Source organism: Eucyclogobius newberryi, unplaced genomic scaffold (genome assembly GCF_026437365.1).
Source record: "Eucyclogobius newberryi isolate DKJ021-1_F unplaced genomic scaffold, fEucNew1.0.hap1 SCAF_11, whole genome shotgun sequence".
NCBI lineage: Eukaryota > Metazoa > Chordata > Actinopteri > Gobiiformes > Gobiidae > Eucyclogobius > Eucyclogobius newberryi.
In genome coordinates, this window is record NW_027315735.1 from 14914149 (window position 1) to 14930499 (window position 16351).

Sequence of the window (16351 nt, forward strand, 5' to 3'; positions counted from 1 at the left end):
CTCTCATCCAAGAGGTTTTTTCAGGTCTAAACTGGTAAACATGTGTGAACCAGCCAAGAGGAATTCCACAAGTTTTAAAGCAAATAAATAATCTGGACTTTTGAATCTTTTTTCTTAAACATGCCAGAACATTACCAACAGCACATGCATAAAACAATGTATGACTCCAACATTATAATGGCCATTATAATACACTATAATGGCCATCGACGTATCATGTCACGCTCATTTTACGGTTTTAGGCTGAAATCAAATGACCATTGTTTTGTCACATTGAATTAATGACTATGTGGAATTATGTAGAGTAATGACACACACTGTACATGTAGAACCTATAGTCATCTGCGCGTGCATCTAGCAAGAATAAAAATCAGTTTCACTCAGGTCACGTTTTAGGCACTGAGGCTATAAACCTCATCTTAATATAACTCTGTACACACAAAGCTTATGCCGGAGCCTGTACAACTCCTGCTCCCACTGAAATATCACTCTCAAAGGTTAAACTCCAATGAAAGCGCTTACATCAAGGCTTTTAGCTTTTCTGTCATGTTTGAGATAACCAGAGAACCAGATCATGATCTAATGAAAAGAGTAAATGTCATGCCTCTGCCATGTGCACTCAGCAGAGAAAATGTTGAAATGTCATTAGTGAAAAAGCTGAAAGACTGTGCTCCAGGACTGCAACCGAGATTTAGCTGCATGAAGTTTCAATTTCTTGTCCACCAGTGACAACATAACATGAATAAAATCAAGCCACAAAATTAATCACATGACAATTTGGATGTGAGAAAGTCCGAAAAGAAAATAATTTTCTCCTCAAACATGAGAAGTAGGTCGGCCACCTCTTCATTACACAGGAAGTCACTTTGGGTTTAGAGCTTTGAGGTAGTTGAGTTAAACACGCTTCTGTTTGTCTCAATGAGGGGAAGGAAACACTGCCTACTCAGAGACTAAAGCAGCACAGGTGCCAGCCAACACAAGTCTGAACCAAAGGTAAGGCACAGCAGTGATGTTTATCTGTGTGCAGTATTTAAACATCGTCATCTTATAGCTCTTTACATGTGTACAACAATAAACAGCCTCGAATATATTCACGGTGGGCATGCAGACATCTTTAAGTCTCATAAAAGAGTTAATATGCAGAGAATATGCAGTTTCACTGCATATTCTCTTCCTCTGTAGCTCAGAGAATTACAGTGACCTTCACGTTGTGCTCTGGTCAGGATGGTCAAATACAGCGCTCACTATGTACTAAAGCTTGAAGGTGTAACTTTCCACCTGCTTGTCTACATTATTTATTTGTATTCATTTTTTATAGGATATTAAACATTTCTATCTAGCATTTTTATTGCTCAAAGAAATATATTTAAAAACGTTGTCACTTTTCATCAACGTTATTTTGTTTTGGGAAATTTACAATGAAATTGGGTAAATTACATGATTTAAAGTTTGATTCTCAAATGCTAAAATTGACAAATGGTTGACAATTCAGCACAAATGAGGACATGGCATTTATTTTAAGTCGTTTTAGATAAAGACTGAATTTAAAATGTTTAAAATAAGAGGTTTCATCATGTCTTCATTAAATCATCATCAAAATAACATATTTTCAGTAAGAAACACAAATAAGAAACTTAAATGCCCATTTATGTCATTTGAAGTGACTTAATGCTTTTGTTGCTTCTCAAATTCTCCCCACAATTATGCCCAATCTTATGTATTTGAATTTAGCTTGAAACACCATTTTACCAGAATGAATGTACCACTTCTCATGTATTATTTTGGGCAATTTCTTATTCTTCATCTCATTGTTGTGTGATTTACCCACAAAATATCAACAAAATAGGCCACAATTAGTAAAGTTATCTCCTGTAACTTTACTAATTGCACAATATCAACTGTTTAACCAGGTTTATAATTGTTTGTCCTTATCATTTACGCATTTAGTAGCATTTAGATTTTTGAATGTTTAAGTTATCTTTATTTTGCTCTGTACTTTTCCTTAATCGGTGATATACAAGAGTCAGCAGCTCCGAATGACCTTTTTAGCACACATTTTTAAAACTGCATCCACAGGCCAGTTATCTGCAGCTAGGCACTTTGATATGATGACGGTTTGTTTCTTTTATTCACGGTTTGCTTTGTGATAGCAGGCGTCGTTAATTGGAAACTTTATACATTTTTGGGGCTTTTTTTGTGTGTGTGGGGGCCTGTCGCTGCGGTCGCTCTCACGTTTGTGGCTATTTTCAAAGTCTCCGTCGCTTATTCCTGTCTGAAAACCATGCAGTCCTGATATGACCGACCAAAGATGCCTGAGCTCCAGTTGAGGAGAGATGTTCATGTGAAAGTGGCAGAGTTGGACAGTTTGTGACTCCGCTGCGCTGCTGTCCGACCTGATCACTGTCCGCTTTGTCCCGCACACAGAGCAGGACTTACACAGCAACTGCATTATTCATACCACAACTGTTTCAAAGCCCCGTCCATTCCACTTTGATTCCCCTTTAGCGACGTTTAGCACCATCCGCCCGGAATGCAAACCCTGTGATCAAATGAGAACGTATTGCATCTGACCAGCGCATTTTTCTTCATGTGAGGATTAAGAGTCCAGAGTATTGCTTTGGAGAGCCACATTTCTTATGCCTATAAATATATAAACTAATGGTGTTTTTCATTCTATTTTCAGGCATAATTAGCGGCACTGTGTGTAAGGGCCATGAGTCTGCACTGATAATGGTAAGTTATGGGGCCCCGATCACAGTGTTTCCCTGTTGGTTCCACATGAATGTCCCCTGGAGGACACTTAAAAGTGTAATTACCTTTACCTCAGCAAAAAGTCAAGTGTGTGAAGATGCTTTGTCTATATTAATGCACAGAATGTTATATTTGATGTGGGGATGGACAGTGTGTATTAATATGAATATACGGTAAGTTGTAGAGTTTGATAAGGTCATCATTTTAGATGGAGGGAAGGAGCTCAATATGTAACTCAATGGGAGATTTACTGTGAAATTAATATGAAAAATACAATATATTAATCTCATGGATTAAAGTCCTTTCAATTACCGACAATCAATGCTCTGATGTTAAATAATGACACCACTTTCTGAAGCCATTCTTAATTTGACTTTGTGCCAGTTTTTATTAGATTCTCTTCCCTCCAGCTCAAACTATAGACATTTGAGAATGTTGCGATGTCACGTGAACCCACCTTTAGGCCGATAAGTGGGATTGTTTCTTTATTAGGGTTTAACCCGTCATTCATCGCAGAGTTTACTCTCAGAAGTAGGTTTCTTCAAGATTAACAAACTTGTGAAACAAACTGGAAATGGATGAAGAAATGCTGTAAATGTACACTTTTCTGCAAGTGAAAAATCATTTATGAACTATAACTGCACTACAACAAAATATTGAAAATCAAAATCAACTCAAGTTTGTATAAGTTACGTATGGAAGACAAAACCAACTGCAAACCTATTGTGCCTGTGGATATAAATAAAGCTATTTGAACCTGAAACTGAGCAATTATCTGTTATTGGCCACAACAGTAAGATATTGGCTTCAAAAAAATCTATACTTTCCTTACAAAAGACATAATAAGACATAATAATAAGACATAAATAAGTATATTCAAATAGTTTTCTCATTCTCATCTCATTCAGATAAATAATAGACATATTTGGGCATTCTAAATCAAGTGTTAATTCCTTACTCATTTAATGTATATTCTCAATCTTTAATTCTAAAATGCAATTTCGGAAAGAAAATTACATTATTTATGTTATTTATTATTTTTATGCCATTCCACCTTAAAACTCCTCTTTCCGCAGCTCAATGTAGGAATTGAATTGACTGTGAGAAGAGTTTCCCACTTCAGGTCTAAGCTCTCACCGCACAGTAATAGATGACACTTGCATAATCTGAAGTCAACATTATTACTGACTAAATAAGTGTTGCTCGGTAACACCTGTATCTTCCTGTTCCTCTCAGAGCAGTTTAACGAGCTGAGTGTATATTTATAAGCCGTGACGCTGGTGTTTCTTTGTAGGACGGCGGCCGGACTCAGTGGAGACTCAAGCAGAGATACGGGAACCAAACGGACACTTTGGACCCGCACTATGACGTTGTGAACGACCAGGAGGAGTTCCACAATGTGCTCATACAGCCGGCCCGGCCTATCGACGATGAGAGGGAGTATGCAGGTAAACAAGAGCCAGTATTCATCTATTACATGAGCGAGTATTCATCATTACATGAGCGAGTATTCATCATTACAAGAGCGAGTATTCATCATTACATGAGCGAGTATTCATCATTACATGAGCGAGTATTCATCATTACAAGAGCGAGTATTCATCATTACATGAGCGAGTATTCATCATTACAAGAGCGAGTATTCATCATTACAAGAGCGAGTATTCATCATTACAAGAGCGATTATTCATCATTACAAGAGCGAGTATTCATCATTACAAGAGCGAGTATTCATCATTACATGAGCGAGTATTCATCATTACAAGAGCGAGTATTCATCATGACAAGAGCGAGTATTCATCATTACAAGAGCGAGTATTCATCATTACAAGAGCGAGTATTCATCATTACAAGAGCGATTATTCATCATTACAAGAGCGAGTATTCATCATTACAAGAGCGAGTATTCATCATTACATGAGCGAGTATTCATCATTACAAGAGCAAGTATTCATCATTACATGAGCGAGTATTCATCATTACAAGAGCGAGTATTCATCATTACAAGAGCAAGTATTCATCATTACAAGAGCGAGTATTCATCATTACAAGAGCGAGTATTCATCATTACATGAGCGAGTATTCATCATTACAAGAGCGATTATTCATCATTACAAGAGCGAGTATTCATCATTACAAGAGCGAGTATTCATCATTACATGAGCGAGTATTCATCATTACAAGAGCGAGTATTCATCATTACAAGAGCGAGTATTCATCATTACAAGAGCGAGTATTCATCATTACAAGAGCGATTATTCATCATTACAAGAGCGATTATTCATCATTACATGAGCGAGTATTCATCTATTACATGAGCGAGTATTCATCATTACAAGAGCGAGTATTCATCATTACAAGAGCGAGTATTCATCATTACATGAGCGAGTATTCATCATCACAAGAGCGAGTATTCATCATTACAAGAGCGAGTATTCATCATTACAAGAGCGAGTATTCATAATTACAAGAGCGAGTATTCATCAATACATGAGCGAGTATTCATCATTACAAGAGCGAGTATTCATCATTACAAGAGCGATTATTCATCATTACATGAGCGAGTATTCATCATTACAAGAGCGAGTATTCATCATTAAAAGAGCGATTATTCATCATTACAAGAGCGAGTATTCATCATTACAAGAGCGAGTATTCATCATTACAAGAGCGAGTATTCATCATTACAAGAGCGAGTATTCATCATTACATGAGCGAGTATTCATCATTACAAGAGCGAGTATTCATCATTACAAGAGCGAGTATTCATCATTACATGAGCGAGTATTCATCATTACATGAGCGAGTATTCATCATTACAAGAGCGAGTATTCATCATTACAAGAGCGAGTATTCATCATTACAAGAGCGAGTATTCATCATTACATGAGCGAGTATTCATCATTACATGAGCAAGTATTCATCATTACAAGAGCGAGTATTCATCATTACAAGAGCGAGTATTCATCATTACAAGAGCGAGTATTCATCATTACAAGAGCGAGTATTCATCATTACAAGAGCGATTATTCATCATTACAAGAGCGAGTATTCATCATTACATGAGCGAGTATTCATCATTACATGAGCGAGTATTCATCATTACAAGAGCGAGTATTCATCATTACAAGAGCGAGTATTCATCATTACAAGAGCGAGTATTCATTATTACAAGAGCGAGTATTCATCATGACAAGAGCGAGTATTCATCATTACAAGAGCGAGTATTCATCATTACATGAGCGAGTATTCATCATTACAAGAGCGAGTATTCATCATTACAAGAGCGAGTATTCATCATTACAAGAGCGAGTATTCATCATTACAAGAGCGAGTATTCATCATTACAAGAGCGAGTATTCATCATTACAAGAGCGAGTATTCATCATTACAAGAGCGAGTATTCATCATTACATGAGCAAGTATTCATCATTACATGAGCAAGTATTCATCATTACAAGAGCGATTATTCATCATTACAAGAGCGAGTATTCATCATTACAAGAGCGAGTATTCATCATTACAAGAGCGAGTATTCATCATTACAAGAGCGATTATTCATCATTACAAGAGCGAGTATTCATCATTACAATAGCGAGTATTCATCATTACAAGAGCGAGTATTCATCATTACAAGAGCGAGTATTCATCATTACAAGAGCGAGTATTCATCATTACAAGAGCGAGTATTCATCATTACAAGAGCGAGTATTCATCATTACATGAGCGAGTATTCATCATCACAAGAGCGAGTATTCATCATTACATGAGCAAGTATTCATCATTACATGAGCAAGTATTCATCATTACAAGAGCGAGTATTCATCATTACAAGAGCGAGTATTCATCATTACAAGAGCGAGTATTTATCATTACAAGAGCGAGTATTCATCATTACAAGAGCGAGTATTCATCATTACATGAGCGAGTATTCATCATTACAAGAGCGAGTATTCATCATTACAAGAGCGATTATTCATCATTACATGAGCGAGTATTCATAATTACAAGAGCGAGTATTCATCATTACAAGAGCGAGTATTCATCATTACAAGAGCGAGTATTCATCATTACAAGAGCGAGTATTCATCATTACAAGAGCGAGTATTCATCATCACAAGAGCGAGTATTCATCATTACAAGAGCGAGTATTCATCATTACATGAGCGAGTATTCATCATTACAAGAGCGAGTATTCATAATTAGAAGAGCGAGTATTCATCATTACAAGAGCGAGTATTCATCATTACAAGAGCGAGTATTCATCATTACAACAGCGAGTATTCATCATTACATGAGCGAGTATTCATCATTACAAGAGCGATTATTCATCATTACAAGAGCGAGTATTCATCATTACAATAGCGAGTATTCATCATTACAAGAGCGAGTATTCATCTATTACATGAGCGAGTATTCATCATTACATGAGCGAGTATTCATCATTACAAGAGCGAGTATTCATCATTACAAGAGCGAGTATTCATCATTACAAGAGCGAGTATTCATCATTACAAGAGCGAGTATTCATCATTACAAGAGCGAGTATTCATCATTACATGAGCGAGTATTCATCATTACAAGAGCGAGTATTCATCATTACAAGAGCGATTATTCATCATTACATGAGCGAGTATTCATCATTACAAGAGCGAGTATTCATCATTACATGAGCGAGTATTCATCATTACAAGAGCGAGTATTCATCATTACAATAGCGAGTATTCATCATTACAAGAGCGAGTATTCATCATTACAAGAGCGAGTATTCATCATTACATGAGCGAGTATTCATCATTACAAGAGCGAGTATTCATCATTACATGAGCGAGTATTCATCATTACAAGAGCGAGTATTCATAATTACAATAGCGAGTATTCATCATTACAATAGCGAGTATTCATAATTACAAGAGCGAGTATTCATCATTACAAGAGCGAGTATTCATCATTACAAGAGCGAGTATTCATCATTACATGAGCGAGTATTCATCATTACAAGAGCGAGTATTCATCATTACAAGAGCGAGTATTCATCATTACAAGAGCGATTATTCATCATTACATGAGCGAGTATTCATAATTACAAGAGCGAGTATTCATCATGACAAGAGCGAGTATTCATCATTACATGAGCGAGTATTCATCATTACAAGAGCGAGTATTCATCATGACAAGAGCGATTATTCATCATTACATGAGCGAGTATTCATCATTACAAGAGCGAGTATTCATCATTACAAGAGCGAGTATTCATCATTACAAGAGCGAGTATTCATAATTACAAGAGCGAGTATTCATCATTACATGAGCGAGTATTCATCATTACAAGAGCGAGTATTCATCATTACAAGAGCGAGTATTCATCATTACATGAGCGAGTATTCATCATCACAAGAGCGAGTATTCATCATTACAAGAGCGAGTATTCATCATTACAAGAGCGAGTATTCATCATTACAAGAGCGAGTATTCATAATTACAAGAGCGAGTATTCATCATTACATGAGCGAGTATTCATCATTACAAGAGCGAGTATTCATCATTACAAGAGCGAGTATTCATCATTACAAGAGCGAGTATTCATCATTACATGAGCGAGTATTCATCATGACAAGAGCGATTATTCATCATTACAAGAGCGAGTATTCATCATTACAAGAGCGATTATTCATCATTACAAGAGCGATTATTCATCATTACATGAGCGAGTATTCATCATTACAAGAGCGAGTATTCATCATGACAAGAGCGAGTATTCATCATTACATGAGCGAGTATTCATCTATTACATGAGCGAGTATTCATCATTACAAGAGCGATTATTCATCATTACAAGAGCGAGTATTCATCATTACAAGAGCGAGTATTCATCATTACAAGAGCGAGTATTCATCATTACAAGAGCGAGTATTCATCATTACAAGAGCGAGTATTCATCATTACATGAAGTAGAGTCGCTGAAACACAGTCTTTAATTAGTCATTTATAACGTTTAAGTATAACTTACACAGGTGAAATGAAGATAAGTTTTAAGTGCAACTTTATAATAACTACACCTTCATTTGCCTCAACAAAGCATGAACAAAGACTTAATTCATAATGAACAAATAGTCTATTAAGCTTTATTCAGGCTTAGTAACTACTTAATCAAGTTAGAGTATTAGTTAAGTAGATACTGAGCCTGAATCAGTATTATATTTCACTAGGATTTAAGGCAGGAATAAAAGGTTGTTCCCCAAATGTCTTCTGTAGTTTGCCCAAAAAAAAGCATTACCAGTTGTTTTATGTTGTTTTTTAGTTGTTTTATTTAACATAGAAAACACAGAGAGATGGAGCATACAAACATTTAAAACACAGTCCTAATGATACATGGCCAGAATTGCACATTAGTGTGACGCATGAATCTGAAATGTACCGTATTTAAAGTCAGGTTGCTACTTTAAATGCTACATTATGTCTCTGTTGGAGAAAAACAGGCTTTGAATTTACAATGTCCAAAATAAATCTATGGATTATAGAATATCTTTAAGTGAACGGTCGCATGTTGAGAGCAAAGTGATATTAAAGGTCAGAATACAAAGTTAATTTAGAGAATCAGAAATAAGATAAGATAAGATAAGATATTCCTTTATTGTCCCACATGGGGAAATTTCATTGGTGTAATGCAGGTAGATACAGAGGTAGATACAGAAGAACAGATCACTTATAGGAAGTCTGAAAAACACTTTCAGTAGAAGATCTCCTATAAAAAAAAAACTCCCATAGACAAATAAATTAATAAATAAATACATAAATACCGTTGCATGTGATCACGACAGTAATTGCACATGAATATGTGTCACGACGGCACATGGATTGCACATGAATCACAACAGTAATTGCACATATGACAGAATCAGAAATAAGTTTATTGCCTTTGTCAGTGAACAAAATTCCTTAGTTGCTTTGGCGATATGGTGCAACATTAGACAATAAATAATAACAGTAAAATATAAACTATGATGAAAGGTTTTACTAGAACAAAATAATATGTGTGACTCATTTGACTGATATTACTGTGTGGAATAAGAGCCACACTATTGGAGACAATCCCTCAATGATGATGTAATGATGAAGCTCACGATTCATGCAGGACGTACCATGTGTGAAGGTTGTTATATCATTATTCTTATTTAGGTTTGAATCAAATGAAAACATTAGGAAATTTAGAAGAAAAAAAATTCCACAAGCCTATTTAAAATATGATAAATAACTTACACAATTTGTTTCTTGATGCTCATACATTTAAGTCGATTTTTCATGCACAAGTTCATTGGCACCACGTTCTGCCTGTGCTCATGGCTCATATATTACACTTCCAGAGAACCTGCAGAGTAAATGACAGTAATTCAGTGGTCGCGCAGTGGGCGGAGTCCAAACCCATGACTGAATGTGGAGGAGTGAGTTTGACCTTTAAAATATGCTTCACTTTGAAGGAGACGACCTTTTACTTTACCATTGGACACAGAATTCTCCTTCTGAATGTTTGTCTCCTCCCGACACAGTGAGACAGTTCACTTTCTTCACTGATGAGCACAATTAGAGAGAGAGAATGAAGTGGTAGTTTCACTGTTTTAAACTTTGTGCTGTGTGTGCTCTGCCGGGGCTTCTCTGGGGCCATCTGTTGGACTGAGTGAGACTGCAGGACATCACTGTTATCCACACACTCAGAGTGGTTTTACTTTATCGCCATGGAGATGCTATTGCTTTGAATTGATATACACTTTTAATTCAACGATACTTGATTTTGTTGCTTTAAAGTCGACTGAAATGGACACATTCTTCCTTTGAGTCAGGTCGCCTCTCCACGGATCAGCGGTCTCATTTATAAAGCATGCGCACGTACAAAAAGGATACGTACGTGACTTTATACGTTAAGTTTAGAATGGAAAACTCTGAACTTTGCATGTGTGGGCTTTCAGAAATGAGCCAGAAGACAATCCGAGCTGGGTTTGTGTTTTTGTCTCTACAAACAGGTTTAATAAGAACCACAAGCAAAGTTTTATAAATGAAACCCCTGACCAGTAATTTAGTGGTTGTGCCACTTAATTGTCTCTAGAGAAATGAATATAATGAATTAATGCCATGCAGACAAGCAGGTGTCAATATTTACTCTTATATTAACATATCTTTGTCTTTATGTTTAAAGTATATATAGGATTCTCCTGTTTTTTCTAATTGTGACTTAGTTTGGTGAGATATAACCTGTGGTAAATATTTTATCATCGTTTTACTTCCGTTAAGTTAAGTTTGTTTAGAAATTTTTAAAAATAAAAGTTCAAAATTACAAGACGTATTTCTAAAACAGAATTCCTCCGTGATGTCATCAATATGCGACATGCCATTGAAAACAGAGACAATTTACACTTTTCTGACAGTTTAAAAGATCATTCAACAAAATAAAGGTGTTATAGGGTATTATTTTATTTGTGTCCAACAGGATGTAACACTATAAAGGTTACAAAAAACATCAAACTGGGGACAAATAGGCAAAATGCTTGGCAAAATCTGAAATATAAGTACTACGTTATAGTGAAATGCACTTTAAAGGACACTTATTATGCAACATTATTCCCTCATCAACAACAACAACAACAACCCTGGAGCTATATTTAGCTTCATTCACACTGTTTAGTAAGTCCTCTCGTTCTGAGCCTCATAAAAACACTCAAATGTCCCAGTTTTGTGATGTCATAGATAGTGCTCTGAGGTCTCCTGTGTGTTAGAGTCAGTCCATAAATCATTGCCAGCCTCGTTCTAAGCATTTCAAATCACATTTCACATCACTTACGTCAGCATGTTGTGGGCAAGCTAGCTTCTGTTTATCTCCCATTTGTAATTCTCATTGCTGCCAGTAGATGGAGTTCTAACGCAATTCCAGATGAGGGACCTTCTCACAGGTATAAAGTAATGTATGCTTTCAGTAGACACATTATTCTAAGTTCTATAACATGAGATAAAGGCTAAAACAGAGGTACTAAAGTGTAATAATACAAATAATAATGCATAATTTTGTTCTTAGGTTCCTTTATTTCAAGGGCCTAAACACTTAATTTAACACACCGTAATAAAACTGAACAATGGCTTTCCCCCCCCCATTATCGTTCTTTACACCAGTTTCTATCCCGTCTTAATCATTATCTATAACAAAACCATAGTAATGTTCATAAATTCCCTTAAATATATAATTTCACAGTCATTTTCACAGTCCCCCACAACCCAAGAGCCATAAAAACTTGTCGTCCTTTCCCCCCAGTGCCAGGTCACTAACATTTTGCCTGTTGTACCTGTACCTACTTTTTTTCCATACTTAAAACGTCCCTTTCTAGAATTTGAAAAACTTCAATTTACTCTTGCAAGATTCAAATGTATAGAGCCCAACCTGTGTAAGCTAAAAATGATGTGACTGCCTCTTTATTTCCTCCTAAGACAGGGATCTCCCGAGGTCGTCCTCGGCTCAGAGCCTCTCGTCTGACCCGGCTGCAGTAAGCACCGCACTGGAACTTTTCATCTGGTCTTTTGTCTGAAAGCTGATAACTCTGTTCCATCTCCTCCGACAGGGTCATTCTAAAGTCCACCCCACCTATCCACCCAGGAAAATCACAATAAAGCCAGGTAAACAAAGCTTAGAGCATACTAAAAGTAATAAACTGTCAAAATTGTTGCTTAAAAGTCCAATATTATGCTAGAGTGACTAACATGGAATCCTCATCAAACATATACCTGTTGTTTTTTTTCCTCGTGCATCTTTTAATAATTATCTGTCTTGGTTCATAAAAAGGCATGGATGTATTTATTTATTTTTACACTCTAAAAAGTGTCAATACACTCTAAAAATAAATTAAAATAGACTGAAGTGTCTTGATTTGAGTGAATTGAGACTTTTCACTTGTGATGTCACAATACTAACATTTTAAACTCAATTCTGATACTAAAGAATAGGTTCAATGCTCTAAACCACAATGATCATGAAAACACTTTTGTAAACAATAAACTGTAAAAAACTAAATAATAGTACTTTCTTATATAGTACTTTTCTTACATACTTTTTCTTACTAGTTCTAATAAAGCTCAAGATCATTCTAAAATTTTTCAGAAAAGCTCTAAATTTGTCCCGTTAATTACTTATTTAGTCCAAATGAGTCTTTCAAGACTACTACTGTACAATTATATAGTTTTGATATTGATAAGTCTCTGATTGTTGATATTTTTAACAAACCCTACAACTTTTTTAAGTGCAGACAGATATTTTCTTTCAATTCCAATGAAAACATACTTAATTGTTCTGATTTCAATCAAGATATACATTTTTCCATTTATCGTAGAAAAAGTTTCAGTTGTTGTCATGTGGACTCTGTTTTTGAAAAGATGACAACAACTAATTGGAAAATGAGGGAATTACACCGACTTTTTTATTAATTGACTTGTTCCATTGGCAATTTCCCTCTTGACCGGTCAAAATCTGCTGAAATGGAGATAATGGGACTGGTCTACACTGACAGTACATTACATTTGCACTGCACTTACTGTATGTTGTTGTTTATGCCTCAAAGCTCCTACTATCAACAGAGACATGAAGCCAGGAAGAAGGAAGAAGTCATCTGGTAATTACTAATAAAACAATGCACTGTGTGTCCGTGTTTCGGTCCGTTAACCCGGTCGTCTCATTCACAGCCAACAGTCACTCCAGGCAGAGCAAAGACCCGGTAAAACACACACACCGTTCATTTGCACACTCTGTATTTATAACGCTGCTGATCACTTTTCTGTCCGGTCCAATCACAGCCATCACGCAGGTAATTACCCCGCCATCGCCGACATCACATCAGCTTAATGAAAGTTGGCCGTTTTGCACTTGTAACCGGATTATGGCCTCTTCCAGATGTCCTCCGTCACCGCTCTTCCCTGTGGAGCTGGTGGAGCAGCTCAGCGCCATGACTCTGCCAGAAAGCACCAAGAGACAGTGAGTTTCCTGTTTTGGAGTTTCCACATTTAGTCTTTATCCAATTGTAAGTTACATTTTAGAGGCGTGTACTCCAAGTCTGTCAAATTTGCCACTCCCAAAAACAGCATGTATTTTCTCAATAACTGCTCTTTGAATGTATATTTGTGTGTCATTTGGGATGTTCATCTGCCTCTAAAAGTGTGTTTCTCTTACTGTGGTACGTGTGTTTTGTTTTGAGAAAAATATGTTTGTGTGTTTTTGTACGCTTTTGGGTTAATTATCTTTAAGCACAACCGAATCCTTGGTTTAAAGTGTATATAACAGGATCTTGTTTTTTTTCTAATAATTAATTTGTTTGGTAGGGTAGATCCTGTGGAAAACATGTATGATAGTTTTTGGAAAAAATCTAAAATAAATATAAAGTTGACTATGACAAGAAGTAGTGCTGAGTTCTAAAACAGAATTCCTCTGTCTGTGTCATCAATAAGCGACATTTCATTGAATTTATACGCAATAATTTAACATAATAAAGGTGTTCTCTGGCATCATTGTTGGTCATATCATAGCTGATGTGTAATTGTAGACAAGGTTTAGTCGTTTTTTTAGAGCATGTTCTGACCCTGTTTAGGCCGGATAAAGTCCACTTTTAGATCTGGTTGTACTTGGAAAGAAAATGATAATTGTGAAACGTTTTAGAACCCCTACTCTTAAAGACTAGACTTTATTCAATATAAATGGTCTATTCATTCAAAAAGTAATCCATGCTGTCTGTGGTTTAAGAGGCACGTGCTGCGTAGGTCAGTGTTTCCCTCTGCTGGTTATCTGCAGGAACACACCATGCAATTCAGGCTGTACTGTACATTGCATACTGTTAATTGCATATTCATGTAAGAATTTCCCTAAACAATATATTTCTATTGTATTGTATTTATTAATTTAACAGTAAAACGTACAGTTGCATTGTACCTGAGGGAAAAGACCCAGATTACAGCGTTGAATGGTCATTTCCATCTGCAGTAGGAAAGGGGAGCAAAGTGCGTAATTTAAGTATCATTTTAAGTATAATACTGCGCACATATAGCAGCAGTTACTTTCATTTACGGGTAAAGTTGGGAGCTTGTTCCTGTTTTGTCCCTTGGTATGAGGAAGCAGACTGGCCAAGGCTTGTTTTACACACTAAAGTGCTGAATAATTGTTTGTCTTCTTTTTCAGACGACAAAAACCAGCAAAAAAGGTGAGCAGTCAAACACAGAAAAACACAAACTCATTGTTTTACCTTTCAATGACTTACTTTTCCCCTGCAGGTGCCGGAGTCAAGTTTACAATCTAAAGGTATGGATTATCTTTTGAGCTTTCACTAATAACATTATAGTAATTGATAATTCAGCGTACACAAAAACATTCCAGGCTCACACGTTGAAACGGCGACCTTTTCTCTTGATATAAAAGCGAAACACATTGCTGAAAGGTGAGCTATTTTTACACGCACAACGTCGTTTATTTTGTGATCGTTTATAGCCTAACTAAGTGCTGATCTTGTTGCACAGGTGGTTGAATGAAGAACTTGGTAAGTGCAAGAAAGAAATGCCTATATTATACGGCTATACGGTGTGTTTAAATACTATAATGACAGATTTAGGAGAAAAGGAAGATGCAAAATTGCAACATTATCACCATGAATGGCCTCAGATGGAAAATGCGTGTGGCCAACATCCCTTTGTTTCTATGGAAAAGACACAGGTACTAAACTATATGCCTTACAGTCTGTCTGACCTCGTGACCTTAACCTCGTGACCTTAACTTAGATTCACAGGGAGGACGACTGGTACATCGGGCTCTGCAGCAGGACAGATGCAGAGCACGCCTTACATCTCTTCAATAGGGTACACCACACAAAAACTATGAATTATTAGTATTTCTATTATTATTCATGCAATTCTACTTTTCATTCTAGGATGGGGCCTTTTTAGTTCGAGACTGCTCCCTCAAAAGCAACAGTGAACCCTTTGTCTTGAGTGTTTACTACGAGAAGAAAGTGTACAACGTGAAAATCCGTTACATGGAGTCGCTCAGAAAGTACGCCTTAGGAACGGGACAGCGCTCCACAGAAGTAAGTGAACAGAAACAATGAATGAAAGCATTTGTGAGACTCCGTATGTGACGCCGTGTGTCCTGCTCCTCAGATGTTTGACTCGGTATCAGATATCGTCAAGTTTCATTCCATCTTTCCAATAGTCCTCATCAGTGCCAAGAACGTCCTCGGGAGCAGAGGTCCAGAGAAATGTGTTCTGACATATTCATTGACAAAAGAAGATGCGGACAGACTTCTGCAGTGACACAGAGCTGCACACTGATCAGCCAGAACATTATGACCACTGACCAGGATTTAAATGGATCTAACCCTTTAAGCGCCAAAGTCGCAGAAATGCAACTTTACCGTACAAGGAAATTAATGAAATAATAGTAGAAAATGAATCACTTCAGTCATTGGTCGGTTCGGTGCAACTTCCTCTTATTAGCCAGGTATGATCTAGGGCAGATCCGGTAAGGAAAAAAATGGCTGGAGGAAGTACACGTGGCATGCAATTTACAGCAGATTCTGACTCTGAAGGG

General features: G+C 36.6%; 1 protein-coding gene across 1 annotated transcript; it reads left to right on the forward strand.

Moving 5' to 3' along the window:
• The first annotated feature begins 891 nt into the window (after positions 1–891).
• Positions 892–16124, forward strand: LOC140345430 (uncharacterized). Its single transcript, XM_072432257.1, has 14 exons — positions 892–993; positions 2684–2733; positions 4046–4199; positions 12223–12278; positions 12354–12408; positions 13347–13397; positions 13468–13756; positions 14951–15007; positions 15126–15206; positions 15286–15305; positions 15372–15478; positions 15544–15621; positions 15693–15848; positions 15922–16124. Exons 2-14 carry the CDS (start codon positions 2731–2733, stop codon positions 16072–16074), a joined length of 1260 nt encoding a protein of 419 aa, XP_072288358.1. The 5' UTR covers positions 892–993; positions 2684–2730; the 3' UTR covers positions 16075–16124.
• The last annotated feature ends 227 nt before the right edge of the window (positions 16125–16351 follow it).